At 37.1% G+C, this 16,294-nt stretch overlaps 2 protein-coding genes across 4 annotated transcripts in view; both read right to left on the bottom strand.

Moving 5' to 3' along the window:
- Nucleotides 1-11,146, bottom strand: part of ap1b1 (adaptor related protein complex 1 subunit beta 1) — a 41,578-nt gene extending 30,432 nt beyond the window's left edge. For 2 of the 3 annotated variants that reach the window (XM_065250416.1, XM_065250418.1), the window contains exons 1-7: nucleotides 11,067-11,146; nucleotides 6,844-6,904; nucleotides 6,171-6,276; nucleotides 5,895-6,030; nucleotides 4,045-4,290; nucleotides 3,471-3,661; nucleotides 3,002-3,223 (exon numbers count right to left, since the gene is read on the bottom strand). In XM_065250416.1, coding sequence (XP_065106488.1) covers nucleotides 3,002-3,223; nucleotides 3,471-3,661; nucleotides 4,045-4,290; nucleotides 5,895-6,030; nucleotides 6,171-6,276; nucleotides 6,844-6,880 — 938 coding nt within the window. In that variant the 5' untranslated portion in view covers nucleotides 6,881-6,904; nucleotides 11,067-11,146. Of the gene's footprint in view, nucleotides 1-3,001; nucleotides 3,224-3,470; nucleotides 3,662-4,044; nucleotides 4,291-5,894; nucleotides 6,031-6,170; nucleotides 6,277-6,843; nucleotides 6,905-11,037 lie in introns of all 3 variants that reach the window. The other variant, XM_065250417.2, reaches the window with a different exon arrangement.
- Nucleotides 11,147-12,602: 1,456 nt separating this feature from the next.
- The window catches only part of gas2l1 (growth arrest-specific 2 like 1), a 38,449-nt gene continuing 34,757 nt past the window's right edge, over nucleotides 12,603-16,294 (bottom strand). The window contains exon 6 of the mRNA XM_065250415.2: nucleotides 12,603-16,294. Within this exon, the coding sequence (XP_065106487.1) occupies nucleotides 15,159-16,294 (1,136 nt within the window). The 3' untranslated portion in view covers nucleotides 12,603-15,158.

Raw genomic sequence — 16,294 nt, 5'->3', positions numbered from 1 at the left:
ATGCTGCGCCGTTTGTAATTTGCCCTCTGTCTGTGTGTATGTATGCGTTTAAGGGGACACAGTAGTGCACACACAGAGAGAGATATGCTGTCTGTGCATATTTGGTCTTAAAGAGACAGTAAGCTCAACTGACCTACTTAAGTCTGTGTCATTAATGTTAATCAAACATCCCAAGACAAAGAGAAAATCACTTCTAAAGCTTTAAAAAATAAGAATTAATTTATAATATAATAATTTATTTAATACAATAAATGCAGTGTTATTATTTAATTGATTTCTGTACCTAATGATTTTAGACCTTACATAATGTGAAACTTTGTTCTTTTTTATAAATGTTTGTAATTTCTTGATTTGTTATTAGATTTTTCCCATACTTTTTTTGCTGATCCGAAAAATCCGTGCCTCAAAAACCGTAATGTGATCCAAACCGTGAGTTTTGTGATCCGTTGCACCCCTAATATTTAACCACACACACATACATACATATACATACATATACATATACATATATATATATACACACATATATATATACACACACATATATATATATATATATACATAAATATATACATATATATACACATATATATATATATACACATACATACATACATACATATATACATACATATATACATACATATATATATATATATATATATATATATATATATATATATATACACACACACATTTAAGAAATGTTTTATTTATATATTGTTTTTTATTTATATAGAATATATAAACACATAAATAAATATAAATTAATATATATACACACACACACATATAAATGTTTCTTAAATACACATGAATGTGTTTGTATTTATATGTACATAATTACACACAGCACAAACTCATATATTATGCAAAAAAAAAAACTTTTATTTTGTATGAGATTAATCTAGATTACTCTATGCCCAGCACTATTATTTATATATAATTTTTTATTTATATATAAAATACATACAGGGTTCCTACAGGTTTCTTCAAGTTAAATTCAAGTCTTTTTAAGACCTTTTTAAGACCATTCATATAAAAAATTAATACCCATTTCACGTCCCTACCAGCAAAGAAAAACTAAAATACTTAAACTTGTGTTCATTTATTTTTCCGATGTGAAATAGGTAAAAAGATTATAAGCCAAGCAAGTGTGAAAAATTTTTTTCAGTAGGCCACAAGAAAGTTTGCCAAACAATGTTAAGTTGTTAAGGAATTTCTGAGATTTTCTTTTATTTTTCCCACTTCTCCTTTGCCTGTTGCTGTGTTGTGTTGCAGTCTATGATTGTGGTGATCTTCATTTACTGAAGGTATCACGTGTTCGCAGTATTTTGTACTGTGACCCGGGACTGTGTTGCGTTCTCAATTATTGGATCCGCCACTCTTTATTTATACTACTTTATTAAACAAACAGAGATGCAAACACATGTATGTTCAAAAAAGAGAAAGGTAATCTAAGCCCTCACACCCAGGCAAATATCCAGATACTTAGGCTACATTGCCACAGACCCCTGCCATCCCTACCAACCTAGGTATATAGAGAAAAATGAAATTCGAAAATCAAAAGACGCCGACATTAATTTGGAATATTCAATTTCATTTTTTATGTTAAACCAAAACTCTTATTGAACTATCTAGCACTTCTTCTTGCTTTACTCCTTCTTCCTCTTCTTCCTGGCCACCTCCTGCAACGTATCCAGGGCCTTCCATCTGGCTGCATTCATTTATATTAATTTCACATTATATTTCATAAATCCAACCATAAATGAACAAAGCTGACAATGTTTGTCAAAGCATCACAAAACACTTTACTGTTTTTGCACTGACATATGAAGCAATACTTGTGTAGATGACCCCTTTAATCAAACTCTTTTGAATACAATAATATGTATAGTATATTAATGATAGAAAGTGCAGGTCTAGAGATTATAAATGTAATCGGTGTGTTATGGTTTATGTAGTTTTCTTTCCTTTTTTAGATAGAGCAGAAGCAGTAAAAGTGCCTCTTTTAATTCCTCTCTTGCAGATTAAAAGAGCTTAATCCACTTATTATTTTAGATTCAAAAGTCTACTTGCTGTCCCAGTGACTGGTGACTTTATATTAGAGCTTTGCGTTTTTTATATCTAGAGTCAGCTTGAGCTTTGCTCGTGCAATGGGCTTAATTAACATTCACATTGCTTTTTTGCTACCATCTTTGTGATCTTTGAGCAAACTTTTTAGATATAAAAAGATGGTTCATTAATAAGAATATTATTAAACAAAGGGACGGAGAAAGAAAGTGCAGCGCGTGGTCGTGACTTTCAAACCAAGCCAGTTGTTATCGCAATAGAAACGGAGGCACGCAGCTTGAAACTGCACGTGAACATTAGCGCTGACTGACTCTGATCACGGCCGTTTTCCTATCGACTCGGGTTTTACACATAATGTTAATCGGACCCGGTCCTCCGTGAAAACCTCTATGCATACAACTCTGCTCAAGTTCAGAAACATGTTACGCTGAACTCGCTTCATGTCGCACCCAATTCATCGAGAAACAGAGAGCATGTGAACGTACAGCAGACTCATCGGGAGAGACACGATGTGCTCGCAACCAAAATGCCATTAATAATAAAAAGGCGCAGGCGCTGAAAAGCGATGTGTTTGCATCCCTGATTTAATCAAAATGTGGTTGACAAAGAAACTTTTAAGGAAAAATACAATATGGAGAAGTTACATACAGCACAATTTTTAAGACCCAGACATCAAAATTTAAGACTTTTTTAAGTCTTTTTAAGGTATTATTTCCAAATTCATAAATTCAATGCTTTTAAGGCTTTTTAAGACCCCGCGGGAACCCTGATATAAAAACCTTAATATATTTATATACGTTTTTGTAACTTTTTTGTATTTTGTTTGACAGCCCTAATTATTTGTGTGTTTTGCAAATGTATTTATTCCCAAATTAGCATCAGCAAAAATTCGTATTTGTAGAAACGAACAACCCTGTCCTTCACCTACCGTTTCTGTACGATGAGGTTAATGTTCCTGAGGGCGACATATTGCAGTTCAGGCTCAGCTGACAGCAGTGTGACCAAAGGAGGGGCAAGTTTTTTTAACAGAGTGCCGTAATAGTCCAGATCTTTAGGAAGCATCTCCATAAACTTCATCAGAACCTTCACGGCGGACAGCACCACAGCAGAGTTAGCATGGGACAGCCGAGGCGTTACACGCTCGCAGATACTGTAGGAGGTATAAAATAAAAAATAGTCAATACTCGACCCTGCTTTTTAACAAACCTTTTGTGGATTGAATAAGGGCTGGTTAAAATATGGATTATCTATTATTTGTGATGTTTTTTTTAAATGACGTTACATTGATTTCTTGTAATCTCAAGATTGATTTTTTTCTTTTCTCTCTCGTAATTAGGTGCATGTGTGAAGTTTCACTGTAAAGATTAAAAAGCTATTTGAGGGTCACCAGTTCTGACCTCTGTGACTCTCTATCATCACGGGGCGTGTAGTTGGCCAGGCAGTCAAGGATGAAGATCTGACCCCACTCTGTGCATTCATTAAGGGCTGTCAAAAGCTTGTTAATGGTCTGAGGGTTCAGGTCCAGCAGGTTGCTGTTAGGATGAGACTCTGCTATCTCAGATAGTGCCGCAACCGCATTTGCTACAACCTAATGTAGGGAAAATAACACAGACATTACATTTAATACAGTCACAGTGTGTATGTCCCTGGTTTAGGGTTTCACACAACAACAGCATGTAATTCCACACCACAGAGACTCAAAGAGAGCTGAATAGTACCACTAAGCCCACAAATACCTTTACAAAACCCATTTAAGTGCAATATTCTGGCAGGGATACAACCCTCTATCTTAGTCAGATTTATAATTTGTCCCATTACTTCGATTACGATTAGACAGATAAAAATAAAGCTAAGAGATGGAGTTATGCCTAGACTGGAATACACTGAATAAATGGTTGGTGTTTGATCAGTTTTGCAAGAACACTATAATCAAAACTTATCCGGCTAGATGTGTTAGCCACAAAGCCTCACCATGGGGTTGGAGTCAGAGATCAGGTCCTTCAGGGTGTCCAGGAAGCCCTGGTCTTCTACCAGTTGGGCATTGATATCATGGAGCTTGGCCACACAAACTGCAGCGGTCTTCCTCACATAAGGGTCTTCGTCCTTCAAACACTTCCTCAGGGGTTCACACAGATATTCTGTAATCTTGTCCACTCGGATGCAGCCCATGGTGCGCACAGCCAATGCACGGATCAGAGGGTTTGGGTCTTCACAGTCCTGCAAAAGAGAGGAACACTTTTATTAAGCATGAAGTACTATTATAATATATACACTTCTTATCTGAAGGTGTATGTTTTAATGCATGAAATTACTTTAGTAGACAAAAAATACGTTTTTCCAATTTCTTTCATTATTAAAAACATAAAAAAATTTTATGTAGTTTTTAAAATAGATGACTTAAAGGAGCATTTCACCCATAGAAACATTCATCTTTATTGAAAGTGCGTCATATTTGTAGTCGAAATGTAACATACACTTAGAATTTGGTGTCTATCTGACAGAGAAAAGGTGTGTTTGTAGTCTCACCCCCTCAACAAACATATTGGACTTCCTGCTTTCAATGATGCAAAATGACGATTTTTACATCATTGAAAGAAGGAAGTGCAACACTGAAATCTGTATTTCTCCTGTCTCAGCGGCAACTGAGGAAATGATGCACGACCATTCAAAAACATGACTGGGGTTCTAACTATACAAAGCTTAATGCAAATGGCAATTTATATGTCTAAACCGGGGTAGGCAACGTCGGTCCTGGAGTGCCGATGTCCGACAGATTTAGCTTCAACCCTGATAAAACCTTGTCTACCTGTAGTTTTCAGGTGACTTTTTAGACCTTGATTAGTTTTTCAGGTGGGCTTGTTCAGAGCTGGAGCTAAACCCTGCAAGACATCGGCACTCCAGGACCGACGTTGCCTACCCCTGCTCTAAACTATAGGCTACGTGAGTGTTTTTATTTATAATTCTGCGTTGTTTTTTACATCCACATGCAATTATACATGCAGATCGCTAGTAGGCAGTGTCCACGGAAATTTTACGCTATCAAGGTAAAAGTAGGAGCAGCAGCAGCTTGTTCAGGCATCTGATTGGCCAAGAACAAAAAGAAAGAAAGAACCCATGTACAGAAAAACACACATATACACAAAAAATAAAAACCATTATAATGATTTACTTCTGATGGGCATGTTAGATTATAAATTTTAAATGTAAGCATTTCACTATGTTTTATTTTGCAGTGATCTATACATCAGTGGCAAGGCCAGAAATGTTCAACTGAGTGCATACCCCCCAACCTCAAAATAAAACTCATCGGATTTACGTGATTTATCATCCCACCGAGGTCAGAAAATACAAAAATCCATTATTTCACATCCCTGCTTGTTGTGTACGTTGATGGAAAAGTAGATAGCACATTTGTCGCAGCTTGAGTTGTTAAATACATATGGTCCATCGTTGTCGCAAGTTAAATGCGTGTGAGGAAATTGCGAAGCAGATTTTTGTGACCTGACGAAAGGGGGATCTACCAGACCAATGACAGCTCTTGCGGTCCGAGTAGAAATGACACGTTTCTTGTTTACGTTAGTCTATGCCTAGGCTATGGCATACAACTGACGGAGAAGTATAAATTGGGCTTTAGTCATATAGGTTTGTCTGTTCAAACTGTATTTCACATTTAAAACATCAATATTTTCTTGATAAAATAAAGACTGTACATTTAATAAACACAACAGAGTGTTGCAAGGATAACGTTTTTTTGTAGACCAAGTTAGTGAGACACTGATTCCCTCGCCCATTACTTTTTCCCACAGGTATTTGAATCTTACCTTTACAAAGGTGTTGACTGCCATAATGGCCATGTCTGGCTGACTCTTTGCATAATTCATTAAGTACAGATAGACCAGTTTCTTCAGTTCCAGATTATCCGTCTGCATGCAGTTTACCACATCGGGAAACAAAGCACTTTGGACGAAATATTCAGATAAAAAAAAAAACCACATCATAAACTCCAATCCATATCATAAAAACATAATAATGGTAGATATAAAGAAAAGCACTTTAATATTTTGAAAAAAAAAGAGAAAACAGATGTCCTGGCTCACCTGACATCTTTTCCCACAGTCATAGAGGCAATGACTTTCTTCACGGCCTCTTTCTTCTTCTCTTTCTTATCACTGTTCAGCTCAGCCTTCAGCTCAAAGATCTCCCCTGAAAGTCACACAGACCAAACAACACCATTTATGAACCTGTTTAGATGATCACATAACCAGAGTGAAAACAGAAAGGAAAGGGGTAGCAGGGTGCCTTGTATATATACAGTTCAAATACAGAGATTTTCAGGCTTTGACCAAATAACAAACACAGGCTTACTTGTGTGCTGTTAAAAATACTCTGATCTGGCACAACGTGAATCATACCAAAAGAAGCAATAACAAGAACCAAAGACTTTAAGTCTCATTCAGACGGCAGCTCGAACAGCTATTTCTATCTACTTGGCTCTACGCAACATTAGACACAATTAGAGAACTGCGTTTGGCACGAAAAGCTGAGCAGGATTTATATTCAAACTAAGCGTTAAATGAAGTAAGAGTAGAGATTAGGTTTAATTTAACATTTTTTAAATGTGTAATGGGGCAATGCAGTTAAAAAGTATTTTGCAGTGTGATCATTTGTAACTGCCAAGTAAATGAAAAATTTCACTGAAGATATATATTTATATACAAATCTTCAAATAGCCACATCTTTAAGCAAAACAAAATCCAGCAGACAACAAACCTTTCTTGGTAGTGGTGAAATATTTGGAGTCTGTCATCTTGGATCCCAAGCCTCTGTTTTCCTGCAAAAAATAAGGAAAGATTCATACACAGCCCATACAAAAAAGAAAGAACGGTAAACAGAGTAGATGTAGGGTACTGAAAAAGTGCAAGCACAGAGGAAAAAGAGGAAGTCCAGTGCATGTCCTGCTGACACCTTCCCTGGTGTTTCTCAGAGATTGTGGAAGGGCAAAAAATAACTGTGAAAAAACTTGTTGCTAATGCTTATTGTTCTTTTTCAGTCAGCAAATTATAGCTTTATATTGAAGCAGTTGTCGTTCCTCTGACCCTAAATCTGCTGAGAACAACTTTTCTACGTCCTGTTATTGAATTGTATATTATGACGCTTTTCCATTGCATAGTACAACACGGTTTGGGTCGGGTCAGCTAACTTTTGGGGGCTTTTCCAATGGATACAGTACTTAGTACCTGATTTTTTTAGTACCTGATTTTTTTAGTACCACCTCATTTGGGGTTCCAAGCGAGCTGAGCTGATCCTAAAATGTGATGTGTAAACACTGTAGATCACTGATTGGTCTGAGAGAATCGCAGGGCTCAACATAAAGGACTGCCCGGTTGCCCGGGGCAAGCGTGAGAGACATTCGGGCCAGTAAAAAGTATTGTCACTTGCCCGATCGGGCCAGTGCTTCACCCTCAGTCACTAAAATATATTTTCATTAATGTATATTATTTAACATCTTGTAAGCAGATGTTTACTTGGGTAAAACACGACAAAAGAAACGATGCAATATTTTGCACAATTTGCTGTCAGTTTACAGGTAAAGCAGAAAAGTTGGGAGCCTTTTTTCGTTTGTTTGTTATATGTATACAATTATATTTGACATTTGAATTATTATTTTTAAATATGTGACACTGACATTTTTTTACCGGGGCCAGTAAATTTTTTGGCAGGGCAAGTAAAAACATGAACCACTGGCCCGACCGGCCAGTATAAAAAAAATATTTGCGTTGAGCCCTGAATCGTGATGAGCATTATGCAAGATTAGCTTTACCTTCGTGCGTGTGCTGTCTCAAGCAAATCCCAAACTCCCTTTTACCGGTGAAAAACCATCCACAGGTTGAGAATCAGGAACACCATACCAGTGTTTTCCAAAGTTTGCGATTTCTGGCAACACATTCGCTACGCGCAGGTTCAAATGAATGCACGGCATTTTTGCAACTTAAAATGAGGCTCAGAGGAGCGTGTAAACTTACGCCACGAGTGTTTGTTTATTTGTGATGGTTGATTTTGTTGCAGAATGATAAATAAATGAATATATGGGGATGTATAGCATTCCAACGACGCTCTCACACGTATGATGTCACAGCAGTAGGCAGCGCAAATATAACGACACGCCTATAATCCCTCCCACTCTGAAGTGATACTTAACTCAATGGAAAAGCTAACCAAGCCAAATTGAAGTAAGCTGACCCGACCTGACCCGTGAGGTACTATGCAATGGAAAAGCGCCATTAGACTCTCACTATAACCTGAAAGGTCTTCTGAAAGGAAAAGACACGTTAGATCCCAAAAATATTAATATTATCTTTAGGTGTAGCTGTTTTGATAACAGCAATTGATATCTACTACAGAGACAATGGTCAAATTAACCATGATGTTTTTAACTTCATGTTTGCAATGAACTCAACTAAATGAACTACAAATTGATGTGCGTCTGATGTTTGTTTCTAGCTCTGCTGATTCATGCATTTTGATCTTTCATGAATTATTGCACGTGTCTGTTTACAAACATATCAGTCGGCTTGTTCGACTTCATGAGCGGCTGCAAGAACTAACAGGCAAACTGACATGACATCAAAGTACTGCAAGAGCGATTTTAAAAATCATATGGAGAGGTCTAATTTTGGAACACTCTTGCGGTACCCTGACGTCACCTGCATGCCAGTTCTTGAGGAGCCAAAACACCTAACATTAGCCTTTCTCACAATTCACCTACTGGGCCCTAAAGGCAAGGTGGTCAAACTAAGGCTTCCGGGCACTTTTATCTGTCCCATGAAGCAGTTTATAATAATTAAATATAATAAAGAGCACCGATTTCATTGCTAAAAAAACAATGTTATTTTGTGTATTTGGTATAACACAATGTGTTCACGAAGTTCATGGTTAAAAAACATGTTATTGCCAACATACCATATATTTTAACTTCAGATTTGAACGGATTCACATAAAAACTTAGCTTTTTTCAAAAGCGCTGTGTCTCTGATTGGCCAGGTAATCTTTACATTGTGATTGGCCTGAATACCTCTGACATCAGCCGGAAATATGATGCTCCCTCCCATGTTTGAAAGATTCACACAAAATTCAATGCTAACCGGAGTTAACTTACAGGCTGTGTCCGAAGCAGGAGGAATTATGATAATATCGGTCTTTACTACATCACCAATCCCAGGAAGTAAACTGTTGCCTACAACCCGCGTGTTTGTTGTAGTCCAAGAAAAGAGATTTATGTTGGAGACTATAACTTGCGTCATCGTTTACTTTTGGGTGCGTACCTTTTGCATATCATTTACATGTACTAATACACACCTACACACCAAAAATCAAATGTAAAATCTTGAATCGGATAATTGGTGCCCTAAACACTGTAGGATTTTGGTCCAGAAAGACTCATTTGATGCAATACCATCAACATCTAAAAGATGTCGCTAGAGCTGAAAAACTCACCTCCAAAAATTCTAACCAAAGCATTCATACACTTCCATAGTATTATTTTTCCTAGTATACAAGTGAATGGGGCTCATGATCAATTTTGTTACAAACATTCCTCAAAATATCTTACTTTGTGTTCATCAGAACAACATGAGAGTGAGTAAATGATGAAGGATTTAAATTTTGGGGTAAACTATCCCTTTAAGAAAATAAAGCTGTAGTCACAAGTAAAGCTAATAAAACCATGGTTACTCTTCCTTATGGTGATGGCTTGCAATCTTACTTTGCTAAATATATAACTCAGACTACAATACTATGATGTTTTCTTAAGAACTGCATATATAACTGTATACAGGAGTAGATTTTTTTTGTTTTGAAAATATGAAGTAGTGAAAGTGTTTAAAAAAGTAGGGTGTAGATTAAAGTATGTGGTACAGTAATAATTGAGCGTTGGTTTGGAATAAATAAGCTACATTTGTCGTTGAGTATGCGGCACTTCGCCTTTATTTTGTAACCTGATGTGGCCCTCAAGTAAGAAAGGTTTGCCCATCCCTGTCCTAATGTAATGTACTGTTTTTGTTATGGAAAAGTATGTACATTAGAGCAATTTAACAGAGATGGGACACATTAAAGCTATTTTTGACAAATATTTAGTACTGATAGTTTTCGAATTGGAACGCAGGGCTACTGTCAACCTGACCTCACCTAACCCCATTCACAGACTGATGACATGGCAACAAGACCACTAAATCATGTATTAGGAACAGCTGTTGTATTTCATTACCGTACAAAAAAATAATCACACTGTGCACCCCTTACAAAAATTCTGGTTATTATCCATAGTACTAACAGTATCCACCATAACGTATTGTTCCTACAAAATTAAATTGCACAGTAGTTAAAAAAAAACACCACCATCCCTGCTGGTTCACGTCCAGATTAAAGTCGGTTTTTATCAGCACATACAATAATGCAACTGTCAACGGACAAGGCGTTGACACTAGTAAAAGACCGTAACTAGTATTAGGCACGTGATACACACACTACATGTCAAATGATTACCAAAAAATATTAGTTAAATGTACGCTGAGGTAACTGCAGCAGGTGACAGTCATACTAGCCTCACCTGCCTCAGTCACAAGCGCACGTAGCTAACTAGCAAACCTATTTATTTCGTCGAACATCCGGCATTTTCACATTACTTCGAACCTAAAAGTATCTGCACGACCCTGCTCCTAACCCTCAATACCAAATTGACATTAACTCACACATAGCTGACTAGCCCACTCCATTTTAGTGGATGAATGAAGCTGTCCGGGGATGTAGATGATAGCTGAATGCTAACGGCTCGCGTGCTAAAGCTTCACGACCTTCTTAATCCGGGTTTATGTGAGCGCACAGTTAAGCCTTTAATCTAGCGGACTGCATTACTGTCCAACCACACACAACAGAAAGCCATAGAGGGGTAGAAAAGTGGCACTATACCTCAGTTATAACAAAGTAATGGTCCTTACCGAAGTGAAGAGTGAATGTGTACAAGTCGGCCTTCTTACTTCCCTCCCACCTTACGTGTCATCATATGATTCACACTTCCGTCTTCCGCCTTTAGAACAGTTTTTAACATTACACACTCATGAATGCACTTTAATACACCAAAATCATTATTTAATAGTTTATATCGAGATGTATTTTGTAAGAGGCCCACTCAGGGTTGAATGAATATATTGCAAAATAACCTACAGAAAGTGTTGTATATTGTATTATTAGAGCAAGTTAATGAATATTGAAATTTCATAGAATTAAAATTATATTGAATACGTAAAAAAAAGATCTCGTTAATATCTCTATCATTTCTCCTATATCAATAATGAGATTAAAAACATAGCAACTGCAAACTTTGGCTTAAAGGGATAGTTTACCCAAAAATGAAAATTCTGTCATCATTTACTCACCTTCATGTTGTTACAAACCTGTATAAATTTCTTTGTTCTGATGAACACAACGAAAGATATTTTGAGGAATGTTTGTAACCAAGCTGATTTGAAGCCCCATTGCCATCCATTGTTTAGGAAAAAGAATACTATGAAAGTTAATGGAGCTTCTGATTAGACAGAATGGTAACTGATAAGAATTTTCATTTTTGGGTGAACTATTCCTTTAAAGAAAAATACCACAATTTTTCAATATTTTACTATGTTCTTACCTCAACTTAGACAAATTAATTCATACCTATCTTTTTTGAATGCGTGCACTGAGGTGCTGCAAACTAAGTGCTCTTTCGCCATACAATATAGTTCCCTATTTTATTCGCTTTAATAATTGCCACCTTTTTTTGTGCGACCATACTTACTCGTGTAACTAGTACTCATGTAACAGTCTTTAAATAGGGAAAACATGGAATTGTTCGGTGGCTTCTAAGTTCATCCCTGTTTGGATCCTAAGGAATGAATGGGGCTAGGCTAAATGCTAACACAGTCACAATGTGCTGTACAAATCTTAAGTGCACGTATTGAAAAAAGATAAGTATGCATTAATTTGTCTATTTAGACGTAAGAACATAATAAAATATTGAAAAACAGTGGTGCTTTCCTTTAAGTCTCTTGCATCTCACAAATGTCTCGGAGGTTTCAGATTATATATCAACAATGTCACAAAGTGAGCTCAGATTTGCCACGATTGCCATTGGAAGTCAATATTATTCATTTTATAGTCTCATACTGTATCATCGTTAAATTCTAACAATTGTGTCATTCATACTATTTTATTTCTCCTATGTAATTTTAAAAGAAACATCTGAGATTAAGAAGATATTTAAATAAAACACAATTGAGAATCCATCAAAAAATACCCTGAACAATTTCTAAGTAATAACATATTCCTCTGGGTTAACATATTCACTATTCGCTCTCTTTTTGTTAAACCTATCCTTTTTCTATCCCCCATCCTCCTTCTAATGTTTTCAATGTTCTTTAAATTATCGGTGATTATTATCATCACATTTTCTTTCTTTATTCCGAAAACAAAGCAATTTACGCCCAGCGCAACGCACATCATCCAAAACATTTTTATTACAAGAATTAAATTAACAGCAATTGGTTTTCAGGGAACAGTGGAATGTTGGTCTTGCAATATTGCTATTCAACACAACAAATTCCACAATGTCAAGACCTTACAGTTCATTGTCAACATCAAACAAATAGAAATATTCAGGCAAAAAAATGCAAATAGTAAAAATGAAAGTGTTTTCATAAACATTCAAATTAAATCAACCAACAGCTTTTTCATCTACCAAAACCAGATCATGATGATATATAGATTCAACATGCATTTTAGTAGATCACATCTGAGCACAATGCCAATCAGAATGTTTGCTCAAGTAAAAAAAGCACGTGAATCTACATGCTTGGTTTTCTGATGTCAGGAAAGAATAAAGATAAAGCATTCATGCAATAAATTATTTTAAAACTTGTACATTTGATTACAAACCCAAACCAACAAAAAGAACACAAGTGATGATCAAAATGAGTCAACTGTACACGCATATGGCGCTCAATGATTAGATACTGGAAAGATTACTGAATGTAGTGTACATATGGGTTTGCCAGACAATGTAAAATAGGCACAGCATCCGTTAATATAATCTGAAAGACTGCAGAAGCTCCACGATGTGAAACTTAACAATGTCTTAAAGTGCCAGCAGAAGCCATGTGCAGTGCACTGTATTGCAGTTTTATAGTGTCAAAGGTCATTCTAACAGTAATAATCCTATAGTTGCAGTCTTTAGGCAAACACTGAAAAACATTTCTTTTTCTGCCCTCAAATACCTTTTCAATTAATCGAAGGACCAAACATCAGAACATCTTTCAATAAAACACTTGCACCCATAAATACACAGCAGTATAAAGCCTTTAAAGAGAACTTACCAAAAGTCAACAGTTCATTCATTTATTCAGAAACATCATCTTTTTATAAAACGCTTCACAACTCATTTTATATAAATTAACACAGTCAATTGCCAAACCGGTTGTAGTGTAATTAGTTTAAATCTAAACAGGATTTAAAACAAACAGTTCATATAATCCCTCACTCAAGTCTACATTATACTGTCCTCTCAAATCATCCCCAGTAACATTCAAATAACAGTCCAAGATTTGGGCTCACTTAATGCAAACTGCACATGCACAGCTGTGTTGTAATGTGTAGAATTACTTTAACCACTTGGTGGTGCCATAGAGCTATTATAAGAGAAATAATTTCTAAAGATAACGAAACAGAAAGTCATTGGTTTGGAATTTACAATAAAAGTGACTCAGGCTTATTCTGAATGATTTACATCGCTGTACACAGTTTGTAGTGATTCCACCCCCTATCGATATGAGCAATCGTTAAACAAGAAATCCTTCATTTTTCACCTCCACATACATTTTAAAAATCATTTTGATTCATTTAAGATCTTAAACAGAAAAATGCTGATAAAGATCCTGTTGCTGTTGTTACCTTAACTATCTATCAGAACTATAAGAGAGGGTCCAACATCAACATCTCATACACACAACAACATACCTCCATACACACATGATCCCTCCATCTCAAACACAACTTCTCATCCTTTCTTTAAGGCGAAAGAAGATTTGTCAAGGCAACAATCAATAGCAACATTGCATAGCTAAGGCAAAATTATCACACTTGGATAAACAACACAAATGTACCTTAAATTCAATGAATTATTATTATTATTATCATATGTACATAACACATATTTAATGCAAACATATCAAATCAATCATATATTACATATAAACCTATACATGACCATTTAAGTTTGTACAGAACATACACAAAAATTAACACATGTGTAAATCGGGAATTTTCTATGTCCTTTCATACGATTTTTTCCTAAAACAAAAGAAACAACAGAGCAACGAGGTGTTGATATAATGTCTTATTTAGCATTGGCTAAATAAAAGCAGTTAACTGTCTTGCAATTTAGATCGCACATGGAGGTAAGGTCAAAAGTCAGTTAGATGCTGCATGTTGCTAGCAGATGTACGTAAAAGTATATTAACACATTTCTAACACTCTATCTTGTTTGCTGTAGTGATTTTACAATTCTTATTTTTAACTTAAAACACCAATTATATAAGATAATTTGTAAATTATAAACTCCCTGAATAAAAACACTTTGATTTGTACACATTAAACCATTTCCTGTTCAGGAAATTCAGGAAACTTGTGACCTCACAGCCCAGAACTGCAGTATAACACTGCCTTGAATAAAACCTATAAGCTAAAACCTCCAAAAGATAGGAAATGCTGTCGATAGATTTGCTTTCTTAAAAATAAAAAATGATAACTTGATGAATGAAACGCATCTCAGGTGATGTGTGTTGCTCTGTGATTGACAGTAGGCTATATTGTGGACAAAATTGGTGTAAATAATGTTCATAACCACTTTATGGACAAACTCCAGTGAAATGACTGTTAAGATTCCAGCATCCTGCTACATGTTAACCACAATCAGATGTGCGTTCTAGTCATTATGAATGTGTTTTTTCAAACACTTTTTAAAGCTGTAAATATTGAGAGAAGTACGACTTCATGCTTTATTACATCCAGGCCTCTGTGTCCAGGCTGGACTCTGAAGAATAAGCACGCTCTCTAGATCCCATGGCTGGAGATCGCTGCTGAGGCTGAATGAGGTCTGCAAAGGCTTGATGCAGAGCTTTGTGTGAAGGTTGATGATGACCGTTTGAACGTGGGGATTGTGGTGGGGTCTGTAGGGGAGATGAGTTGGCAGGAGACTGCTGATAATGATTTTTGTAATGTACAGGGGTAGGGATGCGTGACGGGCTGTTCTCGGGTCTGTTGTCAGTCCGCGGTCTTATTCGTGGCCGCAGCTTGAGCTTGTAGATAGAGGGCACCCTTTCCGCCCTCGTTTGACCCCTTTTGGCCCGGAGGACCACTGTACCATCTGCATCTCCATTGGGCAATGGTAGAGGAGGAGTGCAAGAACCCTCGGATGCAGGTTCACTTAGACTGAAGCACATGGAGGAGCTCTCACTGGAGGAATCCTGGTAGGAACAGTCATCTGGAGGTGGTGGAGGGGAGGGAAAAGACTCAGCATTTGGGTCTGCGCTGTCGTATGGTAGGTCAGGATGAAGTTCGGGTTGAGGGACGTCTCCTCCCAAATCAGGCCAGTCCACCGGGTCTTGCTGGCTGTCCATCGGTACCTCTGCCAGATTGAGATCTTTAGGTAGGCAGACAGATTGAGAAATGGCCTGCGGGAGTTCTCCATCCTCTGTGGAGCTGGAGATGGCAGGGAGCTTACGGAGACCTCTACCAGTCCATCTTTCTCCCTCCTGCAGACCCCCATTGGGGAAGCCACCACGAATCTGGCTATGAAGAAGGGTGGGAGGGTCCTCGAGCGCACAGGCACGAGGGTTAGTCCGTTTTGACTCGCGTAAATCAGGGAGAACTCCTACCTTTCCTCCGACATTAAGAGAAGAGGTTGAAGAGTTGGAGGAAGAATAGGCTGAGTCCGTAACATTCGCATCGCCTGTAGATATTGGAAGTGACCCTAAACCCTGTTGGGCGACTGGAAGCTGAACGGACCCTATATCCCTTCCAGTGCTGGATGATTTGCTTGGCCCAGCCTTGGATTGTTGCGTGTTAGCCAGAAACTCAGCCTCAAAGCTGCGATACAGGTCTTGCTCCCGTTGAGGGTCCAGACTTGGCAGCAGGT

This window comes from Paramisgurnus dabryanus, chromosome 5 (genome assembly GCF_030506205.2).
Source record: "Paramisgurnus dabryanus chromosome 5, PD_genome_1.1, whole genome shotgun sequence".
Classification (NCBI taxonomy): domain Eukaryota; kingdom Metazoa; phylum Chordata; class Actinopteri; order Cypriniformes; family Cobitidae; genus Paramisgurnus; species Paramisgurnus dabryanus.
Note: the sequence above shows the minus strand (reverse complement) of the source record. Positions and strands in the feature narration are given on the sequence as shown.